The sequence below is a fragment of the Scleropages formosus genome, chromosome 3, assembly GCF_900964775.1.
Source record: "Scleropages formosus chromosome 3, fSclFor1.1, whole genome shotgun sequence".
NCBI classification, from domain to species: Eukaryota; Metazoa; Chordata; class Actinopteri; order Osteoglossiformes; family Osteoglossidae; genus Scleropages; species Scleropages formosus.
The window spans coordinates 1,110,437-1,127,651 of record NC_041808.1 but is presented as its reverse complement, the minus strand read 5'-3'; the positions used below and the strand labels follow the sequence as shown (position 1 = coordinate 1,127,651).

The 17,215-nt window shown below is 39.6% G+C and overlaps 1 protein-coding gene across 1 annotated transcript; it reads right to left on the bottom strand.

Moving 5' to 3' along the window:
* Window positions 1–1,294: 1,294 nt before the first annotated feature.
* pgm2l1 (phosphoglucomutase 2-like 1) lies at window positions 1,295–16,530 on the bottom strand. The gene is made up of 15 exons (XM_018736355.2): window positions 16,260–16,530; window positions 15,849–15,964; window positions 11,384–11,551; window positions 10,219–10,325; window positions 9,637–9,721; window positions 9,181–9,264; window positions 7,679–7,872; window positions 7,397–7,586; window positions 6,957–7,054; window positions 6,385–6,562; window positions 5,745–5,838; window positions 5,268–5,397; window positions 4,897–5,086; window positions 4,596–4,729; window positions 1,295–4,008 (listed from the first exon to the last, which is right to left on the bottom strand). The coding sequence occupies exons 2-15, from the start codon at window positions 15,948–15,950 to the stop codon at window positions 3,906–3,908; spliced, it is 1,857 nt and encodes a 618-aa protein (XP_018591871.2). The 5' UTR covers window positions 15,951–15,964; window positions 16,260–16,530; the 3' UTR covers window positions 1,295–3,905.
* Between the last annotated feature and the right edge of the window lie 685 nt (window positions 16,531–17,215).

Sequence of the window (17,215 nt, the reverse complement as noted above, 5' to 3'; positions counted from 1 at the left end):
GGGCGCTTCTTCGGTCTCAGCTCCAAGCTCCTCTTCCTCCTCTTTATTGTCCTGCTCAACAGCTTTTTATCAGCTTTCAGTTCAGCCACTGCTGCATCTTGAGAGACCTTGTGAAGATGTGGTTAAAACTAATTTTACATTCAGATGTTACTCTAGTCACATCAGGGCAGGACTTCCTGCTTTAATAGTGCTTGTGTGGAAATGTTCCCTCAGGTGTAAGTTGAAGTTAATAGTCATTTTCTGTGCTTCGCTGCTTTTACAAGGTTAAAGATTCAGATTTTTACACTTCATAGCTTCATTGTTTTCCTCAAGGCCCCCATCTTTTCTCTGAGCAGGTAACAACACACTTTTCCAACTCTCACTGAGCTTCTTGCCGACCTTTTCACAAGCTTCAGCAGGTGTTGAGGTTTGCCAAACGGCTCCCGTTAAGGGGAGACTAAACTGGGTAACAGGGGGCTATTGTTGACTTCTCACAGGTGCACAGCAGTACAAATACATTATTACAAAATACTTGTGTTCCAGGACTTCCAAAGGTTCGGTGGTGGGATCTGCTGACCTGCAAGGTCAAAGCCGTGTCGATAAAATTCTGTGCTCAAACTGTACCACAGGCTTCTCATTATAACCCCTTACTGCCTTTTGGACCCACTTTTTCCCCATCCCTTCTCTTCAGTTCTCCAGGACTTTTCAGACTTTTGAGAACAAAGAAAACTCTTTTCCTCACTGCAGTAAGTTCTACTGTGTCATTTCCAATTGATGAGATTTGATCAATTCTATGGCTAACAGACCCTATTCAGAGCAACCAACACCTTTTATTTAAATGAATACATTCTTCAGTATTCAGCAGCTTTTATTAACCACAGCAAAAGTTCACACAGTGCCATGCAATATAACAGGGCCCTCTTCAGGGGTATAAAACTTCCATGAGGAAAATTAAATGCAAAGTCAAAACTTCAAATAATTTGATTCATCTTCAAGTTTCACAGCTTCAGATTTGTTTCCCAACCTTCAAACATGTGATATTCCAAACGTCACATGAGGAACTAAATCAACTCTGTGTGTAAAGGATAGGGTCTTTTTTGAAAGCCACCTCACTGCAAGTGCATGGTCTGTCAATATTCAGCCGCTATAACGGAATTTCTCTGCGCTTTGCACAGATGCTGCGCTCTTCCCTTTTTCATCCAGAACTGGAAATAATCACTCAAGTTCTTTTTTTAGAAAAACAAAGTCTTAAAGCAAAGACCCTGCTGCTTGCAGCAGGCAGGTATTATGAGGAAAAGAAATTTTAAAAATAAAAAAAAGGCAGCAAAAACTATTACTACAGTAATTCATTACATAACTAAAGGCTTAGTTGTACTTGTACGTTGGCTAAGTCAAATGGACAAAGCAGCTGGTCTAGCTGAAGTTGTAACTAATTCATACATGTACACATTATAAATACAAAACAGGAAAGACCATCAGTGTTGATCAAAACAATGTAGATGAAATACAATGCGCAACAATCTTACACAGCAAAGACAAGGATTACTAATGAGAATACAGCCAATAACAAGTTTGAAACAGTAACAGTTCAAAATGCAAAAATATATCTAAAGACTTTCTAATTCCACGCACTCATAAATAAAAGTCAAACAAAAAGCCAAAATAAGACATTTTACAAAGGACACACAATCAATACACAAATACAAAGTATTCTGGGAAAAAAAGAATCACTGACTTGCACAGCATAGCCTTTCCCTGTGTCTAGAAACACAAGCAGCAATGAGGAAATATAGTTAAGCTGCTGATACATGTAGTTTGGTTATTATAATGAGGTACAATAGCTGCTACTTAGAGAAAAATTCCCCCTCAAAGATTCATTCTTGTGCGGATACACACTCATCCCAGCTGAGTGCAGCATGTCTATTTTAAATAAATCGGTATTTAACCCTCCGTTTCAATGTACATCTTAAAATAAGACCAACCTGCTTTTTTTTAGTAACTGAAGGGTACTTTAGTTGCTAACAGGTATGATGAAACTTCACTTGTTGAAACTACCACATCAACAACACTGTTCATCATCTATGTGTGGGGGGGATCTTCTGAAGAAATACATAAGCATTTCAAATTCAAATTGTTTAGGCTTAAATGTAGATGGAATTGCACAATGATTCTTTTTTTTTTTTTTTAAAGACTTCAAATATCTGCTCCACTGAATTCTAATTCTGTGCAAAATATTCCTTTGCATAGTTGTTTGGCAACAGCAAAACAATCCAACAACTGTGGAAGGGTATAGGAAAAATACTTTTGTAGTATCTACAAATTATGTAGAAATTCACATTTGAAAAAAACTAAAATTACAACTTCCACAACATGTGAACAATTACTTTATGTACTATTTTGAAAAAAAATGTGTTAATCTTTAAAGGCAAGGAATTTAACTTAGTGGTGGCCAGGCAGTCCTTTACAAACTTGCCATACTTTGTCTCTCAAAAAAAAACCCTCACAGCTCAACATCAGCCTCGTACAGTTTAACAACCTATTCAGTCTCCCAAGAACTCAGCGATAAGTGAGACCACAATGGCAAATATTTACATATTTTAAAGCGAAGGTTCCCCCCCAGGGGTTTAATAGAAAAATAGTTTAAACTATTCTATCACAGTGATGACATTTTTCACACTCTGAAGGGCCCGGTCATTGTGATTGTCAGTATGATTCTACCTTTTCAGATCAAAGAGGTGATTTGTATTCGCATAAATATCAGACTGACTGTTACAGTCCTTGTGAATCCAACCTTTCTCTATTCACATCACAACATACAATATCAGGATTATTGCACAATACATTAAATAACCTAAGCAGAGGAGCAAGATGCGCTTTTAATAATCATTATCTAGTTGTATTAGCTAGGAACCTTTCTCGGCTTTGTGGAACTCATTTCTGTAAGAGGTTAAGGACTAATAATGTTGAGGCTCTTAGTTTTTCTCATCTATACTTTATCATTCACAGGCAAGTTTCTGAACTCAAATCTAAAATGAGAAAAAGAACTAAGCAAACTTAACACAAACAAATGATTCGACATCACATGTACTGACTGCTTAAGTTACAAGCTAGCTGCATGTCACTCTGAGGGCATGAAAACATGAAGAACTTTAATATTCAAGAATAAACTATAAAGCATGAAAAAAAATACTGGAGCACCTCCAGTAAAAAAACTTGTTTTGGAGTTCAGCAAAAGTGCATTTAAGTTTGGCCATTGCTGAAGTTAATTTTCATCAGCAACATGGCTGTGCGTAGTTTAGCCCACTTTCTGCAGTATTGCACACAAAAACAAAAAGGAACATCAACAGTCACACACAAAAACAATGACAATACATTCAGCATCAAGACTCAAGACTGACCGGACGACGCAGCCGACTGCTCCGCAAGGTTGCGCTACAAAGCAAATCAAACTGCAACACATGAGCCTTTGGAGAAGACTGAGCCACACTTATAATAGGAATATATATTCACTCTAATGATGAGTTTCAGCAGACCTCCACACATAAATATATCAAGCTGTTAGTGACATCACAATAAAGTAAGAGTTGATGTGCGGCAACATTTCACTGGAAAAGCTAAGTTCACACCGAATTAGAATCTTGTCAAGTACAGAGTTGGAACTGAAAACAGTGTGGTGAGCTACTATACCTGAATAATGCTGAATCACAAAACACTCCCTGTAAAATGAATAATCCCCAGAAACAAACAAAGATCTTACACTTGCAGTACAACTCTCACTTGAGTGCTTTTTGCAACTCAAAAGTAACTTCAGATGCAAATGATAAATGGAAAACCTTGACAGGGAACTTCTGACTTAAGAACATGGAGTATAAATAATCCAATGAAATAAAAGAGGGTGTTTCAAATAGGCTGAGAGAGAGGGAAGCTCAGACAGATCTTCGTATAAGGTTGTTCTTGTCCGGCTCAAGAAACTCTTCAACCAGAGCTGTAGTTACCTTTTGAAGCTCCTCCTCCAGACTGGAGACATCCCTTAAAATTCACAAAAAAAAATTAGCAACAGCCTTTCATTCCCCAAGTAGACATGCATCTGAGGCCAAATCTGCATTGCTAAAAACAAACTGACCTTGCTAAGTAAACAGTCTTATCTTGGCTCATATTGGCAATTTCTATTGAACTACAACAATTGAGCATTCCCCTTTCAAAAAGTAAAGATATACTATCAGCGATCAACTTATTTTGCTTTCAAAGAGAACACTAGATTTTTCCCTACAACTGTTTAAATTGAGACATTCAAAAGGGACAAACAGTACTGTGTAAGTGTCATGTATTCATTTTTATACTGTCAGTCTGAGAACTTCATGAACATATGTTTACGGTTAAGTTTTACAGTAAAACAGCAATTTCAGCCATTTAGAATCATAAGGGAAGGAAAGTAGAACCATGGAGCAGAAAACAATACTTTTTTTTACACTCCAGTACATTCTTCACTGTCTTATTTTTTTCCCCACTCTCCCTGATACAAGTACTCCTTACAAAACTATTCTACAGCGACACATTCACACAAATGTTACTTGCAAAAACCTAACATGCTGACGGCTTTGTGCCTTTTGACTAACCTTTTCCCAGGCAGCGCACAAAACTCAGTGTAGTATTTGATTTTGGGCTCCGTTCCACTTGTCCTTAGTGTGGCTACAATCCCACTGTGGAAGGTGAAGGTGACCATCTGGCTGTTCTTCGTCAATGGCAGCACCTGTTCCAAAAAGCACCGGTAACTGTCAAGCAGGACTTCCTCCTCCTGGCAGAATCAACACCTCCATAACAAATACTATCCGTTTTGGGGGAAACATGGGAATTTACTATAAATACTCTAACTTTGCCTGTGTAAATGCATCCATGTTTTCAACAGCAAAGACCTACACATTTATGATCAGGCTGACTGCTGTCGTATCCTGTAGTCACGTCCCTGATGTGTGTGATTCTGTAGACGCCACATGAATCTGGATACTCGTCCTTGCCATTCCAGTTACGAAGACGGGAGAATATTCTTTTGATGGTGGGAGGATCGTGGCAAATTACATAAGATGTTCTTGAAATGTGAGGACCATATCTGAAAGACACCAGCAGGGAAGAGTAAACACACAAAGCTTACTGCTACAAGAATGACCTTCACAGTCTTCATTTATCATTGTTTATAACCATGGGGGAAAAAACTGAAAATTAAAGCTCAATAAACAGGTCTCATATTACATACTGCAAAGGACAATATTAAATTAATTAAAAGCACTCACATTTCATATATATTTTCCAGCTGCCGGTTCAAGGTGAGGTTCTTTGTATTGAGATAGGCAGCCATCTCAGCCACAACAGCTGCAGCGCTGACGCCATCTTTATCCGGAACCATGCTGCCACACATAAATCCTGAGGCCCCACAGAGCAGAGAGCAAGCACAGCAGTCAGTTTGTGCCATTTAAACCTTCATTAAGCCATTTTGCTAACTGGCCTATAAAAGCAGACAGCTGCCATATACATTCAAAAGCACTTAAATGTCTATTACATGCCAAAGCACTTAATTTGAGCTCTTAAGCTAAGTAGTTGTGCTAGGACAAAAACATTTCAGCCAAATTGCTTAGAACAACAAGGTTGAATACATAATAAAATAAATGTAGGACGAGTACAATTACTAATAACTGGTATGACGCAGCATATCAGTAAGTCCTGTCACAAAGTGCAGGACCATGTAAACCTGCCATTTTAACAAATGTTACCTATGGATTCCTCAAAGGCAAAAAGGACTACTTTCCCCTTCTTTTCCAACTCATGGATTTTATTTCCGATCCATTTGAAGCCTGGTAATGTCTCCTAAAGGAAAAAGAATATTAAGGATTAAATTCCCTAAAATAAGAACTACGCCAATTCTAAAGGCAAAGGAAACTGTGCTCCAGATCTACACAAACGCTGAACTGCTTCACGAGGAAATCTGCACAACATGACACTGAAATCAACTTAAGTTGATATACAGTGCGGCTTTAAAGTATGTGAAGCCTATAGGGACGTCATTCTTGCATAAAAATATTAATAAACACAATCTAAAAGTCTAACTTTCAAATAAACTTAGCGCGAATAAGTGACTGATTTACACACCTGATTCTACTTACCAACCTGGTCTTCATGTATTTTTACACCTGCACTATTTGTGTGTTTCTATTACACACACTATTTCCTCTACAGCAACATATGAATTGGTCATCACACACCTATTATGTCACATAATACTGCTTCTCATTAAATAACCATTTTGTGGTAAAAAACTTAGGTACCCAAGGGCTTCACACACTGTCAAGCAGCACTGTATGCATCAGGAATTAGTATGTGTACGTTACTATACTGATGTCATTCAAGTGTTACCTCAAAATGGAAACCTTCTATTTGTGCAAAGGCCTTAAGGATTTTGGAGGACACCGTGGTAGCCAGCATGCACACACTCTCCATGTCGACCATCTCAGGGTGTCTATCCTTCCAGTTGAGCAGCATCCACCAGCCCAGCAAAGCAGCCATCTCGTTTCCTGTGAACACCTTCCACCGACTAATTTTAAGTCAACAAAGGTGGGGTGGGTGTTAAAAAAAAAAAAAATAAATAAATAAATCTTGAACATTCAATGATAGTACGTTTAGTGGTGAATGCCACACAAATCAAACCATTGTGAAAATGACAAAGTACCAGTTCAGCAGCATTACAGAGAGGAGGGTAAGGTTAACAGATTAACTATGTTAATTACATATTCATAGCAATCCATAAATACTACCGTAAATGTTAATTACGGTAATGTCTCTAGACATTGGATTTAACTGGCGCTTTTGAACAAACAAATACCTGAAAACACAACTAATCTGCTCCTAGTCATGGGGCTGAATTTTTAAAAATATCCCTTTAACATTGGTGATATACACAAAATATAACTATGGATATGCGGACATACTTGTCACACTTTTCAGCAACAGCCAAGCGATCTGCATCTGGGTCTGTGGCCAGCACTATTGTAGCACCCTCCTTCCCAGCCAAGCGAAGAGAGAGCTCCTACAGCAAAATAAAGTTTTTGGCATCTCAAAGAAACAGCAATTAGATTCATGATTTTTGTCACTGCGCTCAGCTGTGTTCCCCAGGAAGCATCACTGCAATTGTGGCCATCTTCAGGTCCCAATGACTTGTTCTTTATCAATGAACTACAAAACTAGAAGACAAACTAAAAAAATAAACAACACTAAGGCTCAATCATTTCAACCATACTATTCAAACATTAAGCTGTTCTTCTGGTTAATAACAGAAAAAAACCACTGTGAAGAATGACTCTGGTGGTCACATGTAGATCAGACCATTTATGGCTCCACTTCACTGAGGCACAGCATAGAGTTCACTCACTAAGACAGACTCTCCTTCCTCTGGATTTGGGCAGCTGACTGTGGAGAACTCTGAATCAGGATCCTTCTGTTCTGGTACTGGGATGGGAGGAGGCAAGTTGAACACTGCAAAGGCCTGTTGGACGTAGTTGTGCCCGACTCCATGGAAAGCGGAGTGGACAAACTTCAGTGGTGTTTTTGCATTGAGTTCTCTGAATAGGAAAAGGCAGAGACCTAATTGTTGCTGATGTGTCTTTTGACACTTGGAAGAAAGTGGACAACTGAGACAAAGCAACACTAGAACCTGTGAAAGCAGACAGATGTCAGTTCCTCCATGTAACACTTAGAGATGCAGACCAGAGGGTCACTCCGCAAAGGGCTACTGCTGCACAGGTTCTCATTCCAGGACTCAGGCCAGGGCTCCAAGCTCTCTTCTATGCACTTGAGGATCTCCTTGTCATGAGGGGCTGATATCTGGGCTCCATTCACCCAGTAGACCTTGAAATCAAAGGTTAATTCAGATGAGACATCATCTGTGGGATAACAGCAGGTAATTCTAATGCTCTATGAAAATCTTAACATATCATAAAGACAAACAGTTTCAAGAAAAGGTCTGTGAACAATTTGGTATTACCAGGATTTCTGCATCACTCACTCATAAAATGGGGCTTGATCTCAAACTCAGTCACAAGAGAAACACAAAATTGGGGAACTGTTCTCCAAAAATATTGATGCAGGTCTAAAGTTTGGAAAAAGACCACCTGGGTGTTTCACAAAATATTAACTCTCTGGCAGAAAATCACAATTTTACGGAGGAAAAAACATACCAACACCAAAGCCTTATGTCATCTATGAAGAATAGTGGGGGAACCTCATGGTTTGGGGCTGCTTTGCTGCTTCAAGACCTGAACAATGAATTCAAAATTGTACCAAATTTTACAGGACAACCAGTGTGAGTCAGTCACCTGAAGCTAAATAGAAGCTGGGTGATGCCGGAAAGAAAATTACCCAAAAAGGAGGAATAAATCAGTTTACTAAATAGTATTGCTCAAAAAGAAGAAATTCTGTGTTCTAGAACGGCCAAGTCAGAGTCCAGACATCACCCTAATTGAGATGCTGTGGCATGACCCAAAGAGAGCAGTTAGTGCAAGGAATCCATGAAATATTGGTGAATGGAAAGTTTTGTAAGGAGAAATGGTCTAAAAGTCTGTGTAAACATTGTGCAAGTCTGATTAGCAGCTATAGGAAACATTTGGTGGAGGCTAACGGCAATTCAACCAGCTACCAAATACACATTCCAGCCTGCACTGTGAATTTTTAAACAATTTATTCAACACTGACATGAATAAGTACAATTATTTGTGCATTTAGTTCACGCGTTTATCTATTATGGTAACTTAACAGACAACATTTTATGAGTAATGCAGAAATCCATTGAATTCCAAAGGGTTCACAAACTTTTTCTGCAACTGTAGCTAATGTATTGGTGGGACATTAAACTTCAGAATTTCAAAAGAAATTTTTTTTTCATTTTTTGGTGCTGGTTATATACCAAAAGGTGCATGTTGAAAGGGAATATGCAATAAGCAACCTTAAAGGATATGAGAAAAGGAAAACAATTGGTTTTCTCTGTGTAAGTGGTAGTTACTATGATTTTTGTTACAAAGAAAGTATTTTGTGCAATTAAACTTCCATACGGGATGAGAGAAAACTCACACTGCAAAAATGCTCTAAAATAACACATGGTGTGCTACTGGCAGTGTCAACTGGATTAGTATAGGAAGAGCAGTTTAAATAGCACCCAACCTTGTATCCATTGTCCTCCTTGGGGTTGTGGGAGGCAGTGAGCATCACCCCAGCAGCTGCTCCCAGATTTTTCACAGCATACGGCTTAAGCACATGAAACAACATAAATCAAATTAGGCATAAATCAAATTAACTTTTTTCTTTTAAATCATTAACTGTCCCTTAGAATAACACAAAATTAAAGGTGTTGGAAGTTCATAACAGAATGAAGTGACATGCAGCCTGTTCATCGCTTTTGTTCTTACTCTTGTACCGTGATCCCTACTAACATCTTTTCAAATAATTTTTTTTGTTAGCTGTGTAATATGAATCTGAACATACTCAGAGGTACACTAGCATTTTTGCCTGGGGTAATGTACAGAAGATCAGTGCTCAAGAAACCTCAAACCTATTTTATCTATAACAGTACCACAGAGCAGTACAAAATCCATTATTACACGTATATAATACACTTACCACAAATGGGGTGGGCACATACGTGGAAAAAAGATATACAGGGATATCTTTAGAGAGCATAACTGCAGCAGTTAACTTTGCAAGTCTGCACAAGAAAAAAAAAATTCAAATTTATCATTCAATTTACAGGGATATTTAGCTGAGTATGAAAATCAGTATCACTAAAAGAGAAGCAACTCAAGGCAATAAAAAGCAGTGCACAATGAAATTAATTCTGGCAGACTAATACAATGCAGTAAACACAGATTACTGGATGGACCAATCAAATTGTTTTCCAGTGCCCTTAAATTTACACAGTACATTGCACGATCAAGGAATTCTCATCATTGCATGTCAGAGTTAGCTGGTCAAAAAAAAACTATAAAAAAATCATAATAATTGTGCTTTGTACATTAACCTATATTAAATAAGAATGGCTTGGTTGGATTTTTAATTTATGCTGAAATATGCAAAAAAGAAACGAGGTCCCAGGAGCTAGACTTAAATTAAGACTGGTGAAGTCAATGACTTTCTACTTCATAGATGACAGCTGCCAGCTGCAATTGCTTCTGACACACAGTGGATGATGGTGACTGGACGTACCGCTCACTGGTGCAGCCACTGGCCTCTTGTCCTCGCGTGTCATAGCCAACTACAATGCCTCTTTTTCCCAAGTCAGGGAAATAAATGCTCAGATATTTGTACAAGCCCTAAAGAGCGAAAGGTTATCTGTCATTCAACAGTGCCATTCTATATTTCATGAACACTGCTAAATAAAATGTATTTGATGTCAGATTTACAGTCACTGCTCTGAGCCTAAAAAAATGAGAAACTAAAAACTTAATTTAATGGATTACATTACATAACCGATATTTATGTAATACACAGAACAGTCAAAATCAGATTTCCTGGTACAGAAAAAAATCTATACAACTAATCCATGTCACCACCACATTGTTAATATACAGGCACAGTACACTATGTGCCACAGCATTTGCAATGTTTATTTTTTCTTCTAATGTCAAATTGAAACCAGAATCTGCAAAGATCCAATTTAACGGGGCATGTAGCTGCGTTCAGAATGACCCAGATGATGGTCAAATTTTTAAAAAAAAAAAAAAAACTGCAGGCAACACCTGACAATTGTTATTGTGCTGTAATGCCAGACAGTCATCTACTGAAGACTTATGTTACTATCCAAATTCAGAGCCTCTTCATTACTGACCATGAAACTGGCTGTTTTATAATTCAAGAGGGATGTCTGTGTGCACAGGTTGCCATGGCAACACAGGATTTGGTGGACTAGTGATCAGACAGACTTTTGAGATGATATGGCTGTCAGTTTTTCTGTTCTCACACAAAATAAAGCTTCTGTTCTGTTTAAATAACCTAATTTATAACATGTTTTCAACACAGGTGCTTGTTACGCTCTATCACCACTTGCATTACCAGCCACCAGACCATGCAAACTGGTGTGTAAAACGGCACTGATTTTTAGCCCAGTTCCTGGCAGACCATCATGTGTCGATTAATCATGTGACTTATCTTAATTATGGCTCACTAAGCTGTAATGTGTCGCAATTCAAATGTTAAACCACACACATCAACAGAAGCCTTAGTCATTCCCGCTACTGTAGAATTGACTGACCTAGTAGTCCCCTACTGAAACGTACATTTTTATAATTTTTGTAACAAATATAATTTCTACAATATTCCGAGCTTTTTCTCCTAGAAAAATAGGCATACACACTAAGGCAGTGGTGCTGACCTGTGTCGACTGGATGATGGTCAAATCGTTTATAAGTGCAAAGCCCGCACCCATGGCTGCCCTCAGCCCTGCTGTCCCAAAGGACATTCGTGAACAGAGCCTGCGCTGCAACTCTATCACATTCCCATCATGCAACAGAGATTCGATCTGGGCACGGGTCCGATGATTCTGGGTACAGAACAAAGATCAATACATCAGTTCAAGGGGCAACACAGGACATTTTCATACATTTTATACTGACACACAGTTATCTACATGACAAACTGTTGTTTTAGATCTTAGGAATGTAAAAATTTCAACTCAGACATTTAAAAGATTAAAAAAGTTAACATTAACAAGAATTTTTTGCACAAAAACGAACATATTAAAGCCAGAGCTGGCAGAATACCTATCCGTAAAGGAAACTGGTAGTATTGACAATTTAATGCAAAAATAGTAGCCTTTCATATTGTACTTTTTTGATGCTGCTGCACAAATTTTACACCTGAGAGTACCAGGAAAATTAGAGTACCGTATAATTATAGACAGTACCAGTGGAAATTGAGTATGCTGGAAACTAGTTTTTCCATGAAGCATTCAGTTTCAGCACAAAAGCTCCTGATATGTCTTCCCTCCTCCTAGAGATGTAGGAACTCCTTTGAGTTTCCCTGCTTTCACACTTCTGTCACTTTCCAAGTATTCCTCAAATGTACTCAGACTTTTGATTGGTATTCTGCTACCACCATTAAATCAGTTGAGAAACATTTGAGCGCCTTTGTGAACTAAAGTAAAATGTACCAGTTTTAATGTCCCAGATGAAGTAATTTAAGGCCCATTTGAATTTGTACCAGTCATGTTAGGACAGTTGTTTGTTGTGGGCTGTCTATCGGTCAGTGTCCCAAACTGAGGGCACAACATCCACTTACTTGGACAAGCTGTTCCTTTATGTCCTGTAAGCACCCAAGGTATTTTCCTGCTTTGTTCTGTTAAAGCCCTGAAATTGCATACTTCAGCTACTTCTGCAGTAAACTGCTAAACAGCTCAATTGAGTGACGATGTTGTGCTGACCAGGGTTCTACTGGCGTGTGACAAACGTATTCCATTATTGGATGATGGTATCTGCACATGTGAAAGTCATGCTTGTGCTATGGTATAAGACTGAACCTTTCACCCATTTTTTGAGTGTTTATTTGGGTTTCCTTCTATATGTAGCATGCCGATTAGCTGTGTTAAATTAAACAATTTGGACAAGAGTTTTGCCTAGTTTTTTTCTTCCACAACTTCTGCTGAAAGCGCAGAGACGCAGTTGCTGGACATGTGTCCAAATATATGTTTGTCAGGAGTCAGACTGTGGATCACCCAGGGTTCTCAATAATCCTGAAATCCAGAAAACAGTTATCTTAGCCTGGAGACAGGAGGTGCGCTACCTCTAAGCAGCGCTTAGTCACATACTGACTGGAGCTTACTATAGTAAATGCCAGAGAATGATTCCATCATGCCCAGCATACCTGTAATAATGCAAACCCCTTACTGTGTTCTGACGGATAGCACTCGTGAGTCTTCCCAAACTGTACATTCAAATCAATCTTGGTAACAGATCTACTACAAAACTACAGTTACTATACTTGGACTGCACTTCAAATAAAAGGTTAAAGGTCCAATTTTTTCCACAACTAACACATTACTATGGTACCATGACCGTTCAACCTACATTTGCAGAGATATCAATCTCTGGTGTAATTTTTAAAAACAAATGCAGCATTTTCACCATATTTTTAGTGCCATGGACTGATGTAGTTTAGTGACAGGTGAATACCAGATCAACAGATGGTGCATGATATAAATTAGTTTACAGTGCATGAAGAAATAATACTTCGCTTCGCTTGTTTTCTAAATTTTGAGCATAGCGTGGTCATTCTCTGCAATTACCTTGCAGCCAAGGACACCAAAGCAATGTGCCACGTTTTATATTTAAGTGCTCCACTGCTGAACGAGTTTGACATTTAGCGAAGCAGGTCAGCCAGATCCTCTACTTAGAAGTGCAGCTGGGCAAAAGTGAATAGTTCCTGAACTGTAACACCGCACATGAAGCAGTGCATGGCCACAAAATGGTAAAGATGGTAACAGTGAGCTGAACCATTAAAACCATACTTGGCTGAATAGCTGATGATTCATGTATTTAAAAACCATATGCAGTAGTAATATTTAGAAACATGCAGGTTGGTAAACTGGGCCTCTAAAAACAATCCAACTGTGGGAGCAGATTGTAAACAAAAAGGAAGAGAGCCTGACAGTTCATTGATAGGCTAAATGACAAATCCAGTTGAGGCAACCATTTACCAGAAATTCTAAAATCTGGTGCAACAACGGCCATTCATTCTTGTTGCATTAAGTGAAAATACATACTACTGTTTAAGTGCAGCAGGCCAAGTGCCATACCAATGCACATCAACTTTCAACACTTTCAGATTTTTCACCATAAAAAGAATTCTCTTGATTTGCAGTTATACCATAGAAAATCTTAATTTACGGTCATGGTGCGTACAGAGCATAACTCACTATAAAGCACACCGCTGTATGATTACTTGGGACCATGTCTTAAGAAACTAATCCTATAGATGTGCCACTCAATCCTGGAGGGACGCATTTTCATTTGAAGACAAAAGGTACACAAGCTTTCACATTTTACCTAATTCTGATAACAGATGTTTTGAAGAAAACACTATTACAGTATGTATATTTTACAGTACTGTACATGCTTAGAACATCAATGAAATATGTAAACACACAGGTATACAGAGATACGTACATTCAGGTTACGGGAATTTCACCTTACAAGGAGTTTCATTTAATACCCCTACTTTGGCTTACATGACACTTCACCACATTTACAAGGACCCAGTTTGGATTTTGCATCTCTCTGTAGAGCAGAGGCACCATACAATCTTCTCGGACTGCCAGGTACCGTGTTAAGTTCTAGAGCTACAGCAACCCTTTTTGCCGGTTTCACCCATCATAACCTTGGCAACCATGGCCCCATTTGGACTGTTTAAACACAAACTTCTTGAGTGTCAATTTCTTTCTATTGTTTTCACTAAATTCTTTTGTCTTGACAGTCCCTCTTTGTCATTAAGGGTTGAATTAAAGCGCACGCCAAATATAATATGTATGTATGGTTTGTGAACATTTAAGTGAAGGACACTCAACAGCTATCAAAGAGCTGTAGAAGTGCATTTAGATACTACTGAGTCATTAACAAAGGTAAAGTGCCTCATGATGTGTTACGATAACTATTGTAGGAGTGACTATCCATTTTGGTGGAGTTTGGTAATATTTTAGCATAGAGACAGTGCATGTATCCAACCAAATGAAAGCTTAAGAACATTCATGAAAACCTTTTTGGTCTTTGCCAAACGCATGCAAACATGCAATTCAGAAAGCAGTCCAATACATACCTACATTATTTATGAGGACTGAATCTGCAGATTAAACCTTAAAAGCTTATTAGAAGATATTTTGTTCAATCTTATATCATCGTCACAATTATTTGCTCATTTATACAGCAACATTTGAACTTTTATCAACTAAAGGTAAATGCAAGAGTCAAGCATTACACAGCAGGTACGGAATTTGCCATCAGGAACTTCAGCCATTAAATGGAATTAACGGAAGGGTCACCATGCTTTTGTTGCCATTTTCTCTTGGCCCTCTGTGCTGTGGGGACTGACGAACGCAAGTTACTCTCACTAGATGCAACGATGAAACACCAAGCCAAGGCCTCATTTTCAAAAGTGCGTATGTAATTTATGGACACTAAAGTTGGAGGTAACAGGACAGTATTTTTATTTACCCAGCATTCCACAGAATGGAATACCATATATTAATACATGATATAAAGATGCAATACACAAACTACAGGGCATATAACAGACAGGCAGGTAGCATGTTCTTGGGTCCACTGTCTTGCAACCTGAATGTTGCAGGTTCAAATTCCACTTCAGCTGTGGTGCCCTTGCCTTGGCTCAAACTAGTTACCCAGAATAGATACAGGGTGTATAATCAGGCAAATCGGTGTAACGCTGGTTATCTGACACTGTAAGACTCTTTGGACAAAGTCAATTAAGTACATTTATTTATTTAAAGCAGACGTTTTTCCCCAAACTAAGCGACTTCCAGTGAGCTCATACATACACACACATAGTATGTAGCGTTATCAGCCGCACACCTTACAGGGTAACTTACACTGCTAGATACACTACTTAATGGGTCACTCGTCCATACATCAGTGGAACACACACACACACACACACACACACACACACGACGACACGTGTGAAGGCAACAGCAGCAGTGTCAGATCAACTGTCAATATGTTAACTGTGGAGATCAACTTAATACGTAACGGAACAAGTTGGTTCTGACTCCTGTAAAAAGTGCCGGGGGGGGGGGGGGCGAGGCTCGCGAGGCTCGCGACACACACACACACCTGGTCCCAGGTGAGCCAGTGGCGCGCGGCGCCGTCCACCGCCGGGTCTCCGCTTCCATGACTGAGAAGGTTCGCGTTCACGTCTCCGGCGCAGTGCTCCATGGGGGCTTGAGGGTCTAGCAGAGAGAGAGTCCTCCTCCAGACCAGCTACACTAGTATATTCCCAAGAGTTTTTACTACTAGTCTACTCTGTCTGTATCAATTCAACGCGGCGAGCAGGAGGAGGGAAAACGCAGAAACGAACGCGGACGCTGCTGACTAATTTTGGCTCAAGTTCGACAGCAGCAGCAGCGTGGACTACTCCTCCACACACACACACTTCACACCGAAGCCAAAAGCAAAGCGCTCAACAACATTTTCTGAGGACAAATTTAAGGACAACTGCTGCTTATTTTTGAAAGGGCGCCTCACCGCTCGGTCCCTCAGGTAAAAGCCGGCGTCGCGAAGGGAGCGGGACGCTCGGGACCAGCAGCAGCAGTCAGAAAAGCTAGCTAGCGCCTAGCGCACTTTCCCAGAGCGTTATCGCACTGCACCACAAAAAACAATTCAATTAAAAGCCACCTCAACTATTCCGAGGTTATTCCTGTAAACCGATTCCGGGCTCCTAAAATGGTCTCTCGCGCGGCAACACCACAACCGAAGCGCTTCGAGACTACGGTGTTACACTGAAGCGCGATACGCGTGCCTGAGCGACGCAGAGAATTTAATACTGCCGAAGTGCCTGCTGGGAGTTGTAGTTCCCGCAGACAGACCACTTTCAGCCCATGTGACAAAAATCCCTGTAAAATTATACAGTACCATAAAACATGTCTAACCCCCACCCCACTTATCTTGTTTTACCAAAACTAGAAAAACGGGGCGTCACCAGAATAAACTGTTCCAGAAATTGGTGGGTAGACCTCAAAATGCGTACAGAAGACCAAGGCAAGGGTCATACACTAGACACCATTCTGAAGAAATACGGCAGAAACTGGGAAAAATAAAAAAAAAATAAAATGGAAAAACTGTCCACGCAGCTGCAAAGATGGATTTTACTCTTACATTTATTTATTTAGGAGATGCTTTTTCTCCAAAGTGACATACAGTGGATACTATGTAGTGTTACTAGCCCACACACCTTATTCACCCAGGTGACCTACACTGATAGATACACTACTTAAAAGGGGTCACTCACATGCTATGGGTGAACCTGAACAGCATGTCTTTGGACTGTGGGAGGAAACCCACGCAGACACGGGGAGAACATGCAAACTCCACACAGACTGGGCAGGGATCAAACCCACGTTCTCTCGGACCACCTAGGCGCTGTGAGACAGCAGCGCTACTCACTGTGCCACCATGCTCTTCTGTACAGTAGTTCTACTGTC

Bases quoted from the DNA above. Each gene is read 5' to 3' on its own strand.
- pgm2l1 (XM_018736355.2), bottom strand. From the start codon at position 15,950: ATGGAGCACTGCGCCGGAGACGTGAACGCGAACCTTCTCAGTCATGGA. The intron at 7,873-9,180 runs GTTGGGTGCTAT...TTTGATTTCAAG, and splicing joins AGGAGGACAATGGATACAAG to GTCTACTGGGTGAATGGAGC. The intron at 4,009-4,595 runs GTTAGTCAAAAG...GTGAATTTTAAG, and splicing joins TGTGCGCTGCCTGGGAAAAG to GGATGTCTCCAGTCTGGAGG.